The sequence below is a fragment of the Arachis hypogaea genome, chromosome 12 (assembly GCF_003086295.3).
Source record: "Arachis hypogaea cultivar Tifrunner chromosome 12, arahy.Tifrunner.gnm2.J5K5, whole genome shotgun sequence".
NCBI lineage: Eukaryota > Viridiplantae > Streptophyta > Magnoliopsida > Fabales > Fabaceae > Arachis > Arachis hypogaea.
In genome coordinates this window covers 8,448,134-8,465,983 of record NC_092047.1, presented here as the reverse complement: position 1 = coordinate 8,465,983, position 17,850 = coordinate 8,448,134, and the positions used below count along the sequence as shown (strand labels likewise).

The following is a 17,850-nucleotide window of genomic DNA, read 5'->3' as shown; positions in this document are numbered from 1 at the left end:
ACGACCTCGGAGCAGTGATCAGCACAAAGATGTTGATAATGAAGTTCACAGCTGACGACGGATCCGTGGGATCCATAAAAAGAGACTTGGAAACGGCAGTCGCTTGCAACAATGCCAGCCTCTCCTTAAGGAAGAAATCTAAAGAGGCATCGGGGGTGTTCCTTGCCGACTTGGACGCCAGAGTCAGCGACAAGCCGAGACCCGAACCAGAAGGGAACTTAGAGAGGTTCAGAGTCGGGGACACTGAGGAGAAGTTCACCTACATAAACAGAAACCTCCCACATGACCTAAAGGGACCTCTAATGGAAATGATAAGGGCTAACGACGACCTATCTGCATGGACGCCAGCCGACGTGCCGGGGATAGACCCCCAACTCATGTCACATCACTTGGCCGTGATGGCCGAGGCTAGACCGGTAGCTCAAAGGAGAAGGAAAATGTCGCAAGAGCGAGCAGAGGAGGTGGCCAGGCAGACGGCTAGCCTCCTCGAAGCAGGATTTATTCGAGAACTCGACTACTCGACATGACTGTCGAATGTAGTTCTAGTGAAAAAGCACAATGGTAAATGGAGGATGTGTGTGGATTACTCTGACCTCAACAAAGCATGCCCCAAGGATTGCTACCCCCTACCCAACATTGATGCACTCGTTGACGCAGCGGTAGAATATCGGTACCTAAGCTTTATGGATGCTTACTCTAGCTATAATCAGATACCGATGCACCGGCCCAATGAAGAGAAAACAACGTTCATAACACCGGGAGGGATATATTGCTACAAGGTAATGACATTCGGCCTGAAGAACGCTGGGGCAACGTACCAAAGGCTAATGAGCAAGATATTTAATGACCTCATAGGCAAAAGGGTGGAGGTGTATTTAGATGATATCCTCGCAAAGACCACCTGACCTGAGGACCTCATAAGCGACCTGGGGAATGTGTTCGCCTCCCTCCGACAACACGGCATGAGGCTCAACCCACTCAAATGTGCCTTTGCCATGGAAGCAGGAAAGTTTCTAGGGTTCATGATAACCCAAAGGGGGGTCGAAGCCAACCCGGAAAAGTGCCAAGCAATACTCCAAATGAAAAGTCCGGGCTGTGTCAAGGACGTTCAGAGGTTGTCAGGTAGACTCACCGCCTTATCCTGCTTCCTTGGAGCGTCGGCTGCTAGGACGCAGCCATTTTTCAACCTTATGAAAAAAGGGATACTGTTTGAATGGACCCCGGCGTGTGAGGAAGCATTTAAGCATTTCAAAGAGATCCTCGCAACACCACCCATGCTCGGGAAGCCCAAAGCCGGGGAACCGCTCTACCTGTACCTGGCCATAACGGAGGAAGCGATGGCGGCAGTCCTGGTACGGGAAGAAGGGAAGGTTCAACAACCAATTTACTTCGTGAGTAGAGCATTGCAAGGAGCAGAACTAAGATACAGCAAATTGGAGAAGCTGGCTCTGACACTGCTAACCTCTTACCGAAGACTACGGCAATACTTCCAAGGTCACCAAGTGGTCGTGAGAACGGACCAAGAAATTCGCCAAGTGCTCCAAAAACCTGACTTAGCGGGAAGAATGATGACTTGGGCCATCGAGTTATCTCAGTACGATTTGCGATATGAGCCCCGACATGCGATTAAGGCACAAGCAATGGCAGATTTCTTGGTAGAAGTAACGGGGGACCCAACCGAGGAGGCGGGCATACGGTGGAGGCTCCATGTGGACGGGGCCTCCAACCAAACGTCCGGAGGTGCCGGGATCATCCTGGAAAGCCCTGCTGGGGTCATATACGAACAATCAATCAAGTTCGAGTTTTCCGTATCGAACAACCAAGCGGAGCACGAAGCCCTCCTGGGCGGCTTGATCTTAGCTCGGGAAGTCAGGGCTACGAGGCTGGAAGGGTGCATTGACTCACAGGTCGTCACCTCGCAAGTAAATGGAAGCTACCAAGCCAGAGACTCGCTGTTGCAGAAGTACTTGGAGTAGGTCAGAGAGCTGAGCAAACAATTCGAGGAGGTCGCGGTCCAACACGTTCCAATGGAAAGGAACACACGGGTAGACCTCCTATCCAAGCTAGCGAGCACGAAACCGGGAGTCGGCAACCGGTCCCTCATTTAAGGCATGATAAAAGAACCAACGGTTGCCCTCCACTTGACAAAGATAGGCCCCTCCTGGATGGACCCCATCACTGATTTCCTAGAAAACGACAAACTCCCCGCTGACGAGAAGGTAGCCAAAGCGTTGAGAAGGGAGGCAGCCAAATATGCAATCATACAAGGTCAACTATTTAAAAAAGGGCTCAGTCAGCCCTTACTGAAGTGTCTGCATCCCGATCAAACGGACTACGTACTCAAAGAGGTCCACGAGGGGTGCTGTGGTCACCACATCGGGGGCAAAGCCCTAGCAAAAAAGCTCATCCGAGCTGGATATTATTGGCCATCGATGATGGTGGACTCCAAAGACTTCGTAAGGAAATGCGTCAAGTGCCAAGAGAACGCCAACTTCCACAAAGCGCCGGCAACCGAGCTAAGCCTATTGATGTCCTCCGGACCTTTCGCACAGTGGGGAGTCGACCTACTAGGACCTTTCTCGGTTGGCCCGGGGCAAGTCAAATACCTCATAGTTGCTATCGACTACTACACCAAGTGGATAGAGGCTGAACCACTGGCCAGCATATCCTCAGCCAATTGTCGAAAGTTTATGTGGAGGCAGGTGATAACTCGATTCGGCATCTCGGAAGTCGTTATCTCTGATAACGGGACACATTTTGCTGACAAAAAGTTCGCGGAATTCCTCACCGGCCTGGGCATAAAGCAGAAGTTTTCCTCTGTAGAGCATCCTCAGACGAACGGTCAAGTCGAGGCTGCAAACAAGGTCGTCTTACTGGGCCTCAATAAGCGGCTGGATAACAAAAAAGGTGCATGGGCCGACGAACTCGCATCGGTTCTCTGGTCTTATCGAACAACCAAGCAGTCGTCCACAAAAGAAACCCCTTTCCGCCTGACGTACGGGGTGGACGCAATAATACCTATAGAGATTGGCGAGCCGAGCCCACGGTTACTCCTGAGGGGAGTAGAGGAAGCGGTGGAAAAGGACCTAGTAGATGAGGCTAGGGAGATAGCCCATTTGTCAGAAATATCACTAAAGCAAAGAATGGCCCTGCGCTACAATACCAAAGTGCTCAAAAGGGAATTTCAGCAAAACGACCTTGTCTTGTGGCGCAACGATATCGGGTTACCGACTCAGGGAGAAGGTAAGCTGGCGGCAAACTGGGAAGGCCCCTACAGAGTCAAAGAGGTGATTGGCAAGGGCGCCTACAAATTGGAGAAGCTCGATGGAAAGAAGTCCCGAGAACATGAAATGCAGGTAACTTGAGAAGATTCTATTCCTAGCTTAACCACGCCGATCAGGCAATCTGATGAGCTCAGTGATTTACTTTTGTTAAGTACTCATTATGACAATAGACTTGTTTAGTTATCGATTAATGTTTTACTTGTTGAAATTACCCTCTCATTTACTTTCGGCCATTTATGCGTCCCACGACAACATGTTCCTTATAACACATGGTAAACGGGACAACGATACGGTGCCTCGGGACTGATCACCCTGGGAGCCAACTAAATTAAAGCCATAACAAACGGCTACAGCAATAGCAAAGCCACGACTTGGCTTCGCTGAGTTACCAACATAACGGTAAACGAACACGAGCGACAAGCCTACACCGACAAAACGGTAGCAAAACAAAACGAAAATGCTACCAGATAAGCAGAGAAAGATGATAACCACAAGCCGACCAAGTGACTATTAAAGTATAACAAAAGTAAGTTCCACAAAGGTCTACAACATAATCACAGATCCATACAAAAAGTACAAAGAGATCACATTTTGGGCATGTCGACAATCTTGCCATCCTTGATTGTTTAAAAGACCCCAATTGCCGACGTGTCGAAATCAGGAGCCACGATCTTCACCTGGGCTTTGAGAGCCTCTTCAGTCATGAAGATCGCGCTTTTTTCCTGTTTCACGGTCTCTTTATGCTTCTTCTTAAGCTCCTCGGCCTCAGCTTGAGCAGCCTTAGCCGACGAGACGGCCGCATCGCGTTTCTTCTCCAAAGTGACCACCCAACTGATACGTGAGCATCTTTCCTATATTTTCCTAGTGAATTTGCACCTAAATTGTTGAATTTAATTAAGAATTAATTAAGAATTAATTATATTTTAGCCACTATGGATGCTATTTTGAGTTTTGTGCAATTTTATTTATTTTAGGTAGCATTCGGATGGATTTGATGAAGTTTCTGCAGAGAAAGAGAAGAAGCCAAGGAGATGACCAGCGAATACTGACGCGGACGCATGGCTCATGCGACCGCGCAGAATGGAGGAAATCGCAATAACACGATCGCATGCCTGACGCGAATGCATGGACTGGAATCTGCACAAATGACGTGAACGCGTGGACGACGCGGATGCGTCACATGCGCCACGTGCAGAAAATGCAGAAAAACGTTGGGGGCGATTTCTGGGCTGTTTTAACTCAATTTTCAGCCCAGAAAACACAGATTAGAAGCTACAGAATGGACAGAACAAGTGGTCCCCACCCATCAACTGAAGATCTGTTAATTAATTCAAATTTAAATTCAAATCTTAAATTAGGAAAATATATTATTTTAATTTTTAGTTTTAGATATTAGATTTTAAATTTATTAAGATTAGTTATAAAAGGAAGAAGCTTTCCTTCCTTTGAGAGGTCCTGGGGAGGATCCCATTCCATTCCCAATTAGAATCCTTATTTTTCTACTCTGAACCATGAGCAACTAATCCTCCACTGTTAAGGTTAGGAGCTCTGTCTATTGTATGGATTGGTAATATTATTTTTCTATTTTAATTCATGTTTTGATTTATATTTCAATAATTGTTTTCGTTCTCTATTTTATGAATTTGGGTGGAACGGAAGTATGACCCATGTTCTAATTGAGCTCTTGTATAACTTGGAAAAGCTCTTTACTTGAACAATAGCTTGAAAACATATTATCTTGAATTTCTAATTTTTTGTATTTAACGGGATACGTGACATATAATCTCTTTATTTTTGGATAATTAGAATTCTTGTGGCATATAAACTGGAAATTTGATCATCACCCTCTAATAGGAATTAATTGACCAAGGAATTGGCAATTGATGAATTTTAGAGGAGACTAGGAAGGTCTAAGGAGTTAGGGTCTAGTCACAAATAGTTTGCTATGAAATTAAATTCTACATTATTAAAATAGTTAATAAGAAAAGTCAATCCAGAAAATAGATAACTCTGAAGCCTTAACTGTTTCTCCATATTTTATTCCCAAATTAATCATTTCCCTGTCTTCTATTTAATGCTCTTTGAATATTCAAACACTCTTTTCAGTTTGTCTAACTAATCCTATCAAACACTATTGTTGCTTAATCCATCAATCCTCGTGGGATCGACCCTTACTCACGTAAGGTATTACTTGGTACGACCCAGTACACTTGCCGGTTATTTTGTGGTTAGAAATTCCGCACCACTGACCTTGCGCGGCATTGAGCTGGCTCTCCAAATTCATCTTTCGCTCGGTTAGACGGGACACGGTGGCATCAGAGGTCTCTTCAATTTCTCCTCAATAGACGTAGTTTTCTCCTCGGCAGCCTTAAGCTTCTCCCCCGTCTTGGACAACTACTCCCGAAGCGTTTCAACTTGAGTCTTGAATTCATTATTGGCCTTGGCAGCAGATTCGAGTTTCCTGCGCAGCGACTGCATCCCCGACAACTTGAACTCGGCCTTCTGAGCTATCACAGCACCATGGAGAAGGGTACGGTACATCCACCTCACCTGCCTCGCAAGCTCGGTGCCAAGGAAGTGATCCTCCATGCCAGGGAGCAACTGGGAGTCTATGAAGGCCCCAGCGTTGAAGTTCCTCTCCATCACGGTGAGTGCTCCTTTAGGGCTGGAGGATGCCCTCTGCCTTTTGGTGGTGGGGATAATCTTCAAGTCATCATCCTCTTGTTGAGTGGAAGACGAATGGCCGATGCCGGCCGTCTCCTCGCGAACAGGAGAAACGTGCGTCCCGTCAGAATTTCTGTCCGACATCTCGGTGTCACGAGGTGAAGGCACTGCCTGATCCTTCTTGTCCTCAGGAGGGTTCTCTGACTTCTCGTCAGCCTTCTCGTCAGCCTTCTCCTCATCGCTGTCCGCTAAGAAAGTCTTGAACAAACCCTCAAGCCCTGTCACTGAAGCAGACATCTCCACTGCAACAAATAAGTAAACAAGTTAGTCGTGAAATCGACATAACCAATCGAAGCAACAATGATGCAAGAAATGCAAGTCAAAACTACTCACAAATATAATTTCTGGCGACCTCCTGGTCACCCATTAGGAGGTGGGGATTCACATGATTCCTCCCAAAAACGGCCAACAAGTCGGTAATCTTTCTGTGCACAGCGGACATCCCCTTGTAAGTCACCTTGATAAAGGTGTTGGACCCCGCCCCGAAACTCCAATACGTCGGGATGAGGCATTCCCCCTCCAACGACAACCAGAAGGGATGGCGAACTTTGACTGGACGCACCTTGAAATACTTGTCCTTAAACCCATGATAAGAGTCCTCGAACAAGCCGAAGATCCTCCGACCCTGGGCAGATCGGAAAGACATGAACCCTTTCCTCGCTTTCCCCTCCTTGGAAGGATTCGTAAGGTTGAAAAAAAAAAGGAAAACGTCGACGGACACCGGCAACTCTAAATATTCACACACCATCTCGAAACAGCGGATGGAAGCCCAACTGTTCGGATGCAGCTGCGACGGCGCCACGGAGATCTGGTTAAGGAGCGCCATTTGAAAAGCAGAAAACGGAATACGAACCTCCACTTGGGTGAACATATATTTATAGAACCAAATCCAATCGGCAACCCAGGGAGAATGGAAATTAAGCTCATATAGTCGTTCGTTGGGGGCAGGAACAAACACGTCGTAGTTGGCCTCCTTGTCAGTCCCGCCGCACAAGTACTCGGCTTGGCGGAACTCGGTAAGCTCCTCCTCGCCCATCTGGTTCGGGGAGTCCTTTACGTCAGAAGTCACCCAAGCATATGTGTCGTAGCCCGTATCGGAGGTGGAAGCCCGTGAGACGACGCGAGACATACCTACAGTGGGGGTACCACTCGGTTAGTCTATGAGGTCGGGAGTTCGGAAAAAGCCCAGAAACTACATTTAGCCTATACAATAACTAAGATCGGGCATGGCTAAGGCAGAATCCAAGCAAAAGACTAAAAAGTTAAAGCCTTGGAATGGTAACCCCCCCTAACGCACCTACTTAACACTAAGGTCATCTAGCATGCAAATCAAACAAGCAACATGCATACAAAAGAACTGACAATAAAGATAAAACGAACATAAAGCAGAGAGAAGAGAAAAAGGAGAAGAATGTTTACCTGATTGATTGTGATGGCTGAGAAGAAAGCAGGAAGGGATGAATGCTCAGAAATGCGGTATTACAGTGAGAAATTCAACGAGAGAGAAGGAGAAAGCAAGGGGATGAAATAAAAATGAGCAAGGAAATGGAATGAAAATAGGGTGGGGTGTGAAACTGATCAGGGGATTAAGAAACTGCTTAGAAGCGCGAAAGGAAGGGGTAAAAGAGTCTTTACTCGCAGGGTTTGAAACAACCCATTATGAGCATTAAATGTCCGGCGCGAAGAACGAGGCGACGAGCGGTTATCCCCAGTAGCGAACAGACACACGCGTAAGAGACACGTCCTCTCCACGAGCGGCCGATCTAGCAACAACACTTGAAGAGGGCATAACACGCCACCAATAGTCCTCACGATCATTGCTGGCGCGTTGGGGGCACTGTTACGGCCTGGTCCAAACCATTTGCGGTCCGGCCCGACCCGAGGACTACCCGACCCGAACGGTCGGGAGTGAGGCGCTCAGTCACCGACTCGGACACGCGTCCCTGACAGCTCTGCTACAGCTGTGCAAAGGAAGCTTCGAGGAAGTTGGGCCTGCTCTTGTGGGACCCACCTCTGACATGGTATATATGGGGAGGGTCCTACCCCTCCCCCAAGGTACGTCACATACCATTCTCACATCATTCACCTGCACACTTGACTGACTAGAGCGTTGGAGTGTCTTTGCAAGTGACGCCCCCCCTTTTTCAACACGAAGAGTTCGGAACGTCGGTTACTCCAACCTAGTAACCCGGAACCAGGCGAGACCCCCTCTTATCAATCGAAGTATCTACCCGAGTCGTCCGGTACCCGACCTACCGTACACTTAGCATAACCGACGACTATGTTGTTATCCCAATGAAAAAAGTTCACATTAAAAAAGTGATTAAAAAAAATCAACTCAGATTTGTGGAGTAGTCACCTCACTCTTTTGTCGCAGATAAGAAATATTGTGAGGAATAAAAAGTGATTGTTACGTTATATATATACACACATCTATAATCATGTTTACTATCTTAAGATATAAGAGATTCTACGGTTCTGAAATTTAAATAAAGATAAAAAGATTGAGATTTAGATAACAAAAAAAAAATTAGATATCTTAATACTCAACCATATTTTTTAATTGATTTTTAAAGGATGATTATGGATACATTATTTCATAAAAAATAAAAACAGTTCAAAAGGATAAAACATATTATTATCAATTTAAAAAAATATATTTAAATATAAATATATCTTTTTAATTAGTTACAAATATCGTTATCAATTTTTAAAATACCGTATCAATCAAATAAATTAAATAAACAAGTATAATTTAATAAAAATATAATATTTATCTCATAAGATTTAAAAAAAATTAAAAATTAAATTAAGACTAAGTTTTAAAAATGATCGAAAATGTTTAAATTTTTTTAAAAAAATAAAAAAGAAAAAATGTTAAGACGGTCGTGCCTATCGAGCTGTTTGTCAAATATAATAACTATGTATCTTATTTATATATATACTTTACAAATTATGAACATTGATACTTATACAGAATGACTTGATGCTTAATTTTTGTTATTTTACATATACAAAAAGTATAGGAAGAAATTTATGTCGCATACAACATTTTATTTCTTAGCAATTAGACTTGATCGCTGAAATTCTTTTTGGAATTCCATAAAGAAATAAAAAACCAATATTGTATTGCAAGCACGGGGTGCCACGTCATGTGCTTTATTTGGTGCTATGATGCTGCTGCTTTCAATGCTTTCTGCTGTGCTTGCTGCAGTTACAAATAAATTACTTATTTTCGTATATACAAAGTCTAATAAATTAAAATGAAAGTTTAAAGCACAGTTATGTTTTCTTTTATGACCAAAGCATACTTATATAAAAAGTTAATAAAAATATAGAATTAATAAATAATAGTGTTTCTTAAATAAAATTAGTGAATTTGTTTTACTTCTATATTATGAGTATATTTTCAAATATAAAGTGGTAAATTTGTGTTGGTATAAAATAGAAGTTTTATTTATACCTCATGTTATAATAAACTTGAGGAAGAAAAGGAATTTACTGTTTTGGAATCCCCCTCCCCAAAAAAAGAGAGAAAAAAAAAATTGACAGAAAATGGTGGACAAAGACAATTTGTTGTGTGTATGTTTCTAATCATTGCTATCCAAAATTTAAATTAGACCTACCCATTTTAAGAACAAGAGTTGAACCACTTAAATTAACTCACCATAAATAAAAATTTATGTGCATCGTCACTCATGTAATTTCTCGGTGTGACTAATATATTTACAATATTACAAAGGTAGAAATTCAGTGCAGTCGATTTTACGTAAAGTTGATAGTTGAGAACTGTTAGATGATTTGATTAATTTGACTATATTTTCATCTAATGGCTCTCAACTATCAACTTCACGCAAAATCGACTGCACCTAAGTTTTTACCTATTACAAATCAGATGTATATATCCAAATTCTAAATCAAATATATTGTGAGCTTGGAAATAATTGCAGCATGGTGGGGTGGCTATGGTGGGTAATGCAAATTTAATGCACCTTGTGATAGGAGTACAGTGATTTATGGTTTAGTCAGATAAGTTAGTTAATTAGTCGATCCATATAAAGAAGAGGGAGATACCATGGGAGCTTCTGAGGGAGCACAGACTGAAACACGGGCTTTTCTCATGGTGGCTTCAGAAGAGGATTGGTCCATGGTGGGGTTGGGTTTCTGGAGCTTGTTGGGAACGGGACCCCAAGCTTGTGATTGTGAATCTGGACTGTCTTCCCTCTCGTTCTTTCCATTGCTATTATTCCTGATTCCAACTTGGGCGTGAGATCGTGTTCTTTCATCAGAAGAAGAATTTGATACCTGAATCAAGCAACTGTCTGGCTTCCCCTCCCCCCTATTACTTTTCCTTCAACAACCTCATCATCTAACCGTATGAGATCATATAATTAACACATAATTATTATTACCACATAATTAATTATCTTAATTAAATGGGAAAAAACTATGTTAATTAATTAATTACATAAACTTTGTTGACAGAAGGCATATCATCATGGTGAGGAATCTCCTTCTTGACGGAGGAGATGTTGGGCTTAACATGCTGCTGCTCTGTGCCTTGTTAACATAAGTACTTTTTTTTTTTTTAACTAAAGATAGGAAGATTCGAACCCACAACTTCTTAATGAATATGAAATAATTATGTCATTTGAACTCAAATTTATTAGCAGATAACATAAGTACTTAAAACGAACATAATTAACAATAAAATTAGCATGCATTATAACTATACAACAAATTTTAACTAATGAAAATAGTAAATATGCCACTTGCAATTTAAGTTATTGAAAAATATTAAAATTCCTAGTGATATCTATTTATGTACAACCATGGTACTAAATTACTGATTCCATGGCTTTCCACAAGCATAGCAGAAGCGATGGCCACACCTACAAAACAAGAAATTAAAAAAATTAAATCAAAATATAATAAAATAAAATTAGAGTAATTTGCAAATTAAAGTTAATTCAAATAAAAAAGATAGTACTAATTAGAAACTATATTGTTAATTAGTCAAGTTCAAAGTATAAAATATAAGATTATGATGTTATAACAAACATGAGCTAAGTTCAAATCTAAAGAATAGCCATTTTTTTATGAATTATATATTAACTTTAAATTTTATTTTTTTAGACTAAATCATAAATTATAAATCTTATATCCTAAGACTAAAGAATAAATTCTAAAAAAATGTTTAAAACATAATTTAACCATATAAAATAATTAACATTAACTAACTAAAAAAATTAACTTCTTACACTTATTCTTAAAACAAACGCCATTATTTTTCATTAGGAATGCTCAATCAACAAATTTTGAACATAAACGTAACTAAAAGAAATAGAACTGAGAAAAGAGTAACATTAACATTATAAGATTGTGCCAAAAAAAAAAACGATTAATTGTTCATTAGAAATTAATAAACCAAACCTGCAAGAAATGTGTGAACATCCCTGATTTTTTTTCAACATAGATTCTGCATTTAGAACACCTTCTCCATCTCTTATTAGCCTTTGCAAGATTCATCACCATAAGATCTTCCTTCTCTCTTTCATTTTCATTCAAACCCATAAACTCACCACATTCCATTCCACCATGCCATGCAACTTTACCCTGTGCACAAAACAATCTATGACAATTTGGACACTCAGAACAAGTCACAACTTCATTTCCATCATCATTCACCAACATTGTTGAACAATCCTTGAAAGAGCAATAGAATTTCTTTGATGTTGCAAGAACAAGATTCTCACAAAGTGCATTCTCCCATCTTTCAAACACCTCCTTTGGAATTATTGACATGCAATTCTGAGGCTCCAATATTCCTCTGCATTTGGTTCAGGACACTTCACATTTGATATATTCTCTTGAATCTTTGCAGCTACATATTTTGCAATGCATTCATCACAGAATGAGTGGTTACAGTTGTGGTTGATGAAAATCTCTTGGAATGATTTTGAATCCATGCAAATAGCACACAAGACTACTTGAAGATCATGAAGATAACTATGGTTTTTATTAATCAAGTCTAATTAAATTAGTCTAACATAACAAAAATCAGTTAATTATGACTAGCATTATTTCAAGTTTTATTGTTTAAGTTGATTGAACTTGTTTTATAAAAAAATTTAAATGTGTAACATTACACTTAACAAAAGATAGATTCTGCCAGTTCCTAAAATTTAAATGAAGACAAGAAAGATTTAGATTTAAATTTTGATTACACAAAAAATAGATATATTAATAGTCAACCATGTTTTCTATCTGATTTTTAAAGGTTAGTTATGGATACATTGTTTCCGTTAAGTTTTTTCTTTTATTTAAAAAATAAAAACTAATTCAAAAAGATAAAACAGATAATACTATCAATTTAAAGTAGAAAATATTTAAATATAAGAGAAAAGGATAAATCGATCATTGATTTTTTGGTTTGCGGACTTTTAAATTTCTAATGATATAAAAAAATATTTAAGTCTCTAACTTCTTCAAAATCTGGACATATTGATCTTGAGCAAGGTTGCGAGAACTGGACCGATCATCGAACCGGTCAAGTGACTGGTTCAATGGTTCAATGGTTCAACCGTGGTTAAACCGATTTAATTAAATATAGAGTGAAATTATAAAAAATTCAATACATAATTTTAAAAAGTTAAATTCAATAATTTTTAAACTAATAAGATTCAAAATTTAACAATTTCACAAAATGAACAATACATAATTTATCATTAAAAGGTCATAAACAACTTCAAATGACAATATTCAAAACGCACATAAATGACAAACGACAAACACAATGTTTTGTAACCAAAAGAAACAATATTCAACAGGCAATACTTCAACTAAACAAAGACACTACTCATTAGAAGTCATAATCATCATTAAGTGTTTCGATATCTCCATCATAAACAGGTAATCCAAAGCCAGCATCTTCAGAAATACCATCAAAAGAAGTATTTGAGGATTCAATTACAACATCAGGCATATCCACTTCAACTTCCATGTCTCCACCATCTAATAAAATAGAAAGAAAACTCAATAAGAAATCAATGTTAATGACATGTATCTTTATGGAAGGAAACAAAGTTTGCTATGTCACTCACCATTAGGATACGAAGGCATAGCATTATCAGTGTATATTAAACTTTCAATGCCATCAACATCTCCATTAGTAAATTCAGGATCATCCTCATCTGCCATTACCCAAAAATCTACTGTGTCAATGCTTTGAATGTCAATTGGATCATAATTTCTCTTCTTTCGATGCAACCTAGATTGAAGGCATAGGTTATAGGTGACATAAATAATGTCACTTAGCCTTTGATGCTCTAACCGGTTCCTCCTCTTTGGATTTGTTCAAAAAGGCTCCAATTCCTCTCACATCCAGATGAAGAAGAGGTTTGATGAAGAAGACGGACTGCCATTTTTTGCAAATTAGGAGCACTCCTACCGTGTAGCCTCCACCATTCACCTATGTAGATATAAAAATAAAATACTTTTTAATGTTTATCAATTATCACCCAACATATTAAACTTTGAAACTAAACTAAACTTGGATATGAAATAAGTCAAATAACTTACCAAGTTCGAGTCTTGATGCCGCTCTCTTAGCACTTTCCCTCCCAAAACTTTCTTTACAATCTCGATACAGCTGTATCTCTTGCATTGTAGCAACTAAGTCATCACAAAGTGTTTCAACATCAAGCAAATCAAGTAAAGACCTCAAAACATTTGCCTTCTCAACAAAACCCTCATTGTAGAAAATGCCCGGATTTAAAAAGTACGCTGCCGCATGGAGATCACGCTTCAAATGCTTATCCCACCTCATTTTCAAGATACTCGTGTATGGCGTATAAGCAGCTTTCCGATTTCTGAACATGGTCTTGATAGCATTTTTTGCTCTTTGCATGCCTTCATACACGATTCCCAAAGAGGGTTTTTCATCAGCATCAACAAGTCTCAACAACTTAATAATAGGACCAACAATTTTCACAGTGGTAAGACAATCTTGCCAAAACTTACTGTCCAAGACAATTGAGCTAACAATCTTTCCATTAGCAATTTTGGATAACTTATGAGAAGTAAAATATTTGTCTACCATCAATGACTGCAAATCTTCCTTGTGATCATATATACTTTTCAAAGTAATGAAAACAGTGGCAAAACGTGTGACTCCTGGTCAAACAATTTCTGTCCAACTTTTTCTTTTTCTAAGCCAAGACAATAAGATCATATGATTGTAGACAAACACAGTCACTTTTGAAGCACGGGAAGCAAGGTCAGCTATATGGGGGAATACTTGCAATATCTTTCAAAATAAGATTGATACAATGGGCAGCACAAGGAGACCAAAATATATTTGGGTATTTTTCATGAATAAGTTTTCCAGCAGATACATAATTAGCAGCATTATCAGTGACCACATGCACAATGTTACTAGGCCCAACCCACTCAATAACATCAGCAAACAAATTAAACAATGCATTGGCAGTTTTTATCACATCAGAAGCATCAACAGTCTTAACAAATGACATACCAGCAGGACAATAAACTAGAAAGTTAATTAAAGTTCGTTGCCTTTGATCAGTCCACCCATCTGCCATCAGTGTACAACCGGTGCTTTTTCATGAGCTCCTATACTTTTCAACCAGCAACTGACACTCTCTCTTAAGATCAGCCAGCAAATGAACTCTCATTTCATCATATGACGGTCCCTTAAAACCAGGTCCAATTGCAGCAACACCATCCAATGCAGGTTGAAAGTAAGGTGATTAAATTGCATTAAAAGGAATACGTGCATCAACAATCCATTTGGCAAGTCCCAACTTAGCCTTGTGCACAATTTCTTTACTAGCCAAAACACTTTTCAAAGTCAGTTGAGATCCTGGAGTAGTTCTTTCTTTAAAGTAACTTCCAATTTGTGTAGCTACTACAGCTCTTCTCTTTCCTTTGTCTCCCGTTGTTGTAAGAACAGCAGCTTGTATAGGGTTAGGCGATTCAGTCTCTTGTGCAGGTGTTTCCCCACCATAAGCCTCCTCCTCAAATTTTCTTTTCTCCATCTTATTTTTTTTGTTTTCCATCAGAATCCTTTTGAATTGAAGTTCAACTTCTTCAGTTACTTTGCTACATACTTTGATTTGTCCAGGAATTTTCGCAAGATGATATTTCATCCTATATATCCCCCTCCATTATAAGTATTCAAACAAAAGATACACGTATATTGTGCCTTATGATTTTTATCATATTTCACAGTGAAATATTCCCAAGCTGGGTCAGATTTTTCTCGAGAGGAAGCTGTCTGAGATTCTTGTCCAGTATTATGTTGTTGTTGTTGATCATTTTGTGACTGTTCCATCTAAATTCAGAATGCCACCAACCCAGAATCCAGACCAACATATCAATTCATAGTTCATAGTTCATACAATTCATATGACATTCAACAGAGCAGAATTGAAGAAATAAAAAATTGAACATTGCAGAATTGAAAAGACAAAAAATTGAAGAATAGAGCGTAGCAGAATTCTCAAATTCAACATACATCAAATTTATTCTCAAATTCAACATACAACAAATTTATTCACATTTGATTAATCATATAAAAAATAAAATAAAAAAATAAAAAAAAGAAGAACAGAAGAACTGAAGTCTGAAGAACACAAGGCCAGAACAAAAAATGAAAACAATGCTAGAAACCCAGAACTTATCCGCGATGGTGAGTGACCCGCGACGTTGAGTGACTCGCGACGGTGAGTGACCAGCGACGGTGAGTGGCCCGCGACGGTGAGTGACCTGCGACGGTGAGTGGCCCGCGACGTTGAGTGACCGCGACGGTGAGTGGCCCTAGCTCCAGCGTCGGTTTCGATTCAGGTCGGTTGTCCTTCGACGGGGAGTGGGAGTGTTCTTGGATTAGCAGATTAGGGATTAGGGTATGGTAAAGTGGCTGGCTGAATTCATCAATTCAACACGCATTTTTCACCCTTTTTTAAAAGCAAAACGGTGCCGTTTCATTATCAGAAGAGAAAACCGGTACCTGTAAGAACTGGCCCGATTTGCCTGGTTCACCGGTTTGGCCGGTTTTTAAACCGATTTTTTGCAGGGGGTTCTGTTGGTGGACCGGACCGACTAGGTGACCAATTTTCGGTTAACCCGGTTGAACCGGCCAAAAAGCCCACCGATGCGCACACGCACTTGGCGCGCACGCGTACGTGGCGCGCACGCACGACAAGCTGCACGTGACCTCATTAAAAGAAATCGTGCCTGGCGATTTCTGAGACTCAAGAGGCCCAATTTCAAGCTGGTTCTGCATGAAAAAGACCCAAGGATGCTAGGGGGAAAGGGGGGATCATTCATACACTTAGACATAATTTTTAGCTAGTTTTTGGTTCTTTGTTCTTGTAGAGAGAGAGACCTTTGTTCCTCTCTAGATCTAGCTTTGAATTGATCTTCCCTTGTTGGATTCTAAATTGGATCTTGTTAATTACTAGTTTTAATTGCTTAATTTGAATTCCTTAGTATAATTTTGCGTAGATCTTGTGTTAGTTTTATGATTTCTTGTCAATTGTCATTTTATATCCATTTCATTAATGTTGTGAATCTTGACTTGTTAATGTTATATTGATGATTTTTATGATTAATTGTGTTGTTTGAGTGATTGTATGTTGATAATTGTTAGTGGGTACTTGTTAATTTCAATTTAGTTACAATTTGAATATGTCTTTTGTTAATGCTTACCATGTGTTTAATGAATTGTTTCCTTTAATTATGGAGTAGTTTTCTTTACTCTTGGCATAAGCTAAGGGAATTGAGTGACCTTGAGTCATTGGGTCTCATTGAATTGTGATTTGAGAGCCCTTGGTGATCAATTTGATATCCATTGACACTAACTCACCACTAATCTAATTAGTAGATAGGTTGGGACTTATGGGTTGATGTGATCAAACCTACTTGACGTACTTCAAGCCTAGGAGTAGACAATACGTACTTAAGGCTTTTGAGAAGTAGACTTAGTGGGTTGGCACCTCACAATTGTCAGTGTTTGATATGGAGGCATGGATGGCGATCTCAATTCCCATGCTTAGCCAAGAGTTGCTTTTATCATTCATATTTGAAAACCCAAAAATCTTGATTGTTTTGTCTTAGTTATAGTTACTTGTTTAGTTTAGAATGGAATCACATTGGATGTTACTTTGTTAGTTTGGAATTATTTACATCTTGCTTTATTCAATTGATTTAGTTTCTTGCATTTCCAGAATGCTTGCTCATTAAGATTCCTAGTTTAACTTCTTGCTCATGACTTGCAACCCCAGATTTCTAACCAATGTTGAAGTACATGTTTGCCCATTCCTTGTGAGACGACTCGAGGTTTAAATACTTCGGTTACTTTTATTGGGGTTGAACTTGTGACAACCAAATTCCCTTTCTAAATTTGATACTCGAGGATTGTTGTTGGGTAGAGCTATACTTGCAACGGGACTTTATTAAGAAATTCTATACCAACATAGTCCATAGACTCATCAATTTTTTGGCGTCGTTGCCGGGGAATGGTTGCAACATATGCCTTGATATTGGTTGTGAATATGTGAATATTGTAGATAGTTTACTTGCTTTCAATATTTAGCTATAGTTTAAATTTCTTTGTATTTGTGCTATGACTCTCAAGTTTGATGACTCGGTCTCAACCGAATTCTAGCTTAGCCGAGTTTGACCCTGAGATTGAAAGAACTTTGTTACACACTCGGCAAGCTAGACGGCGGTTGGATTATACGGCTAGTACTTCGGCCTCTTTTGAGGAACATACCGAATCACTAGACGGTGCCGAAAGCGACTTGGAGTCCGTTGCTTC

The 17,850-nt window shown here is 39.8% G+C and overlaps 1 protein-coding gene across 1 annotated transcript; it reads right to left on the bottom strand.

Annotated features, from left to right (window-relative positions):
* Nucleotides 1–10,846: 10,846 nt before the first annotated feature.
* LOC140176608 (E3 ubiquitin-protein ligase RSL1-like) lies at nucleotides 10,847–11,813 on the bottom strand. The gene is made up of 2 exons (XM_072208132.1): nucleotides 11,442–11,813; nucleotides 10,847–10,900 (listed from the first exon to the last, which is right to left on the bottom strand). Exons 1-2 carry the CDS (start codon nucleotides 11,811–11,813, stop codon nucleotides 10,847–10,849), a joined length of 426 nt encoding a protein of 141 aa, XP_072064233.1.
* Between the last annotated feature and the right edge of the window lie 6,037 nt (nucleotides 11,814–17,850).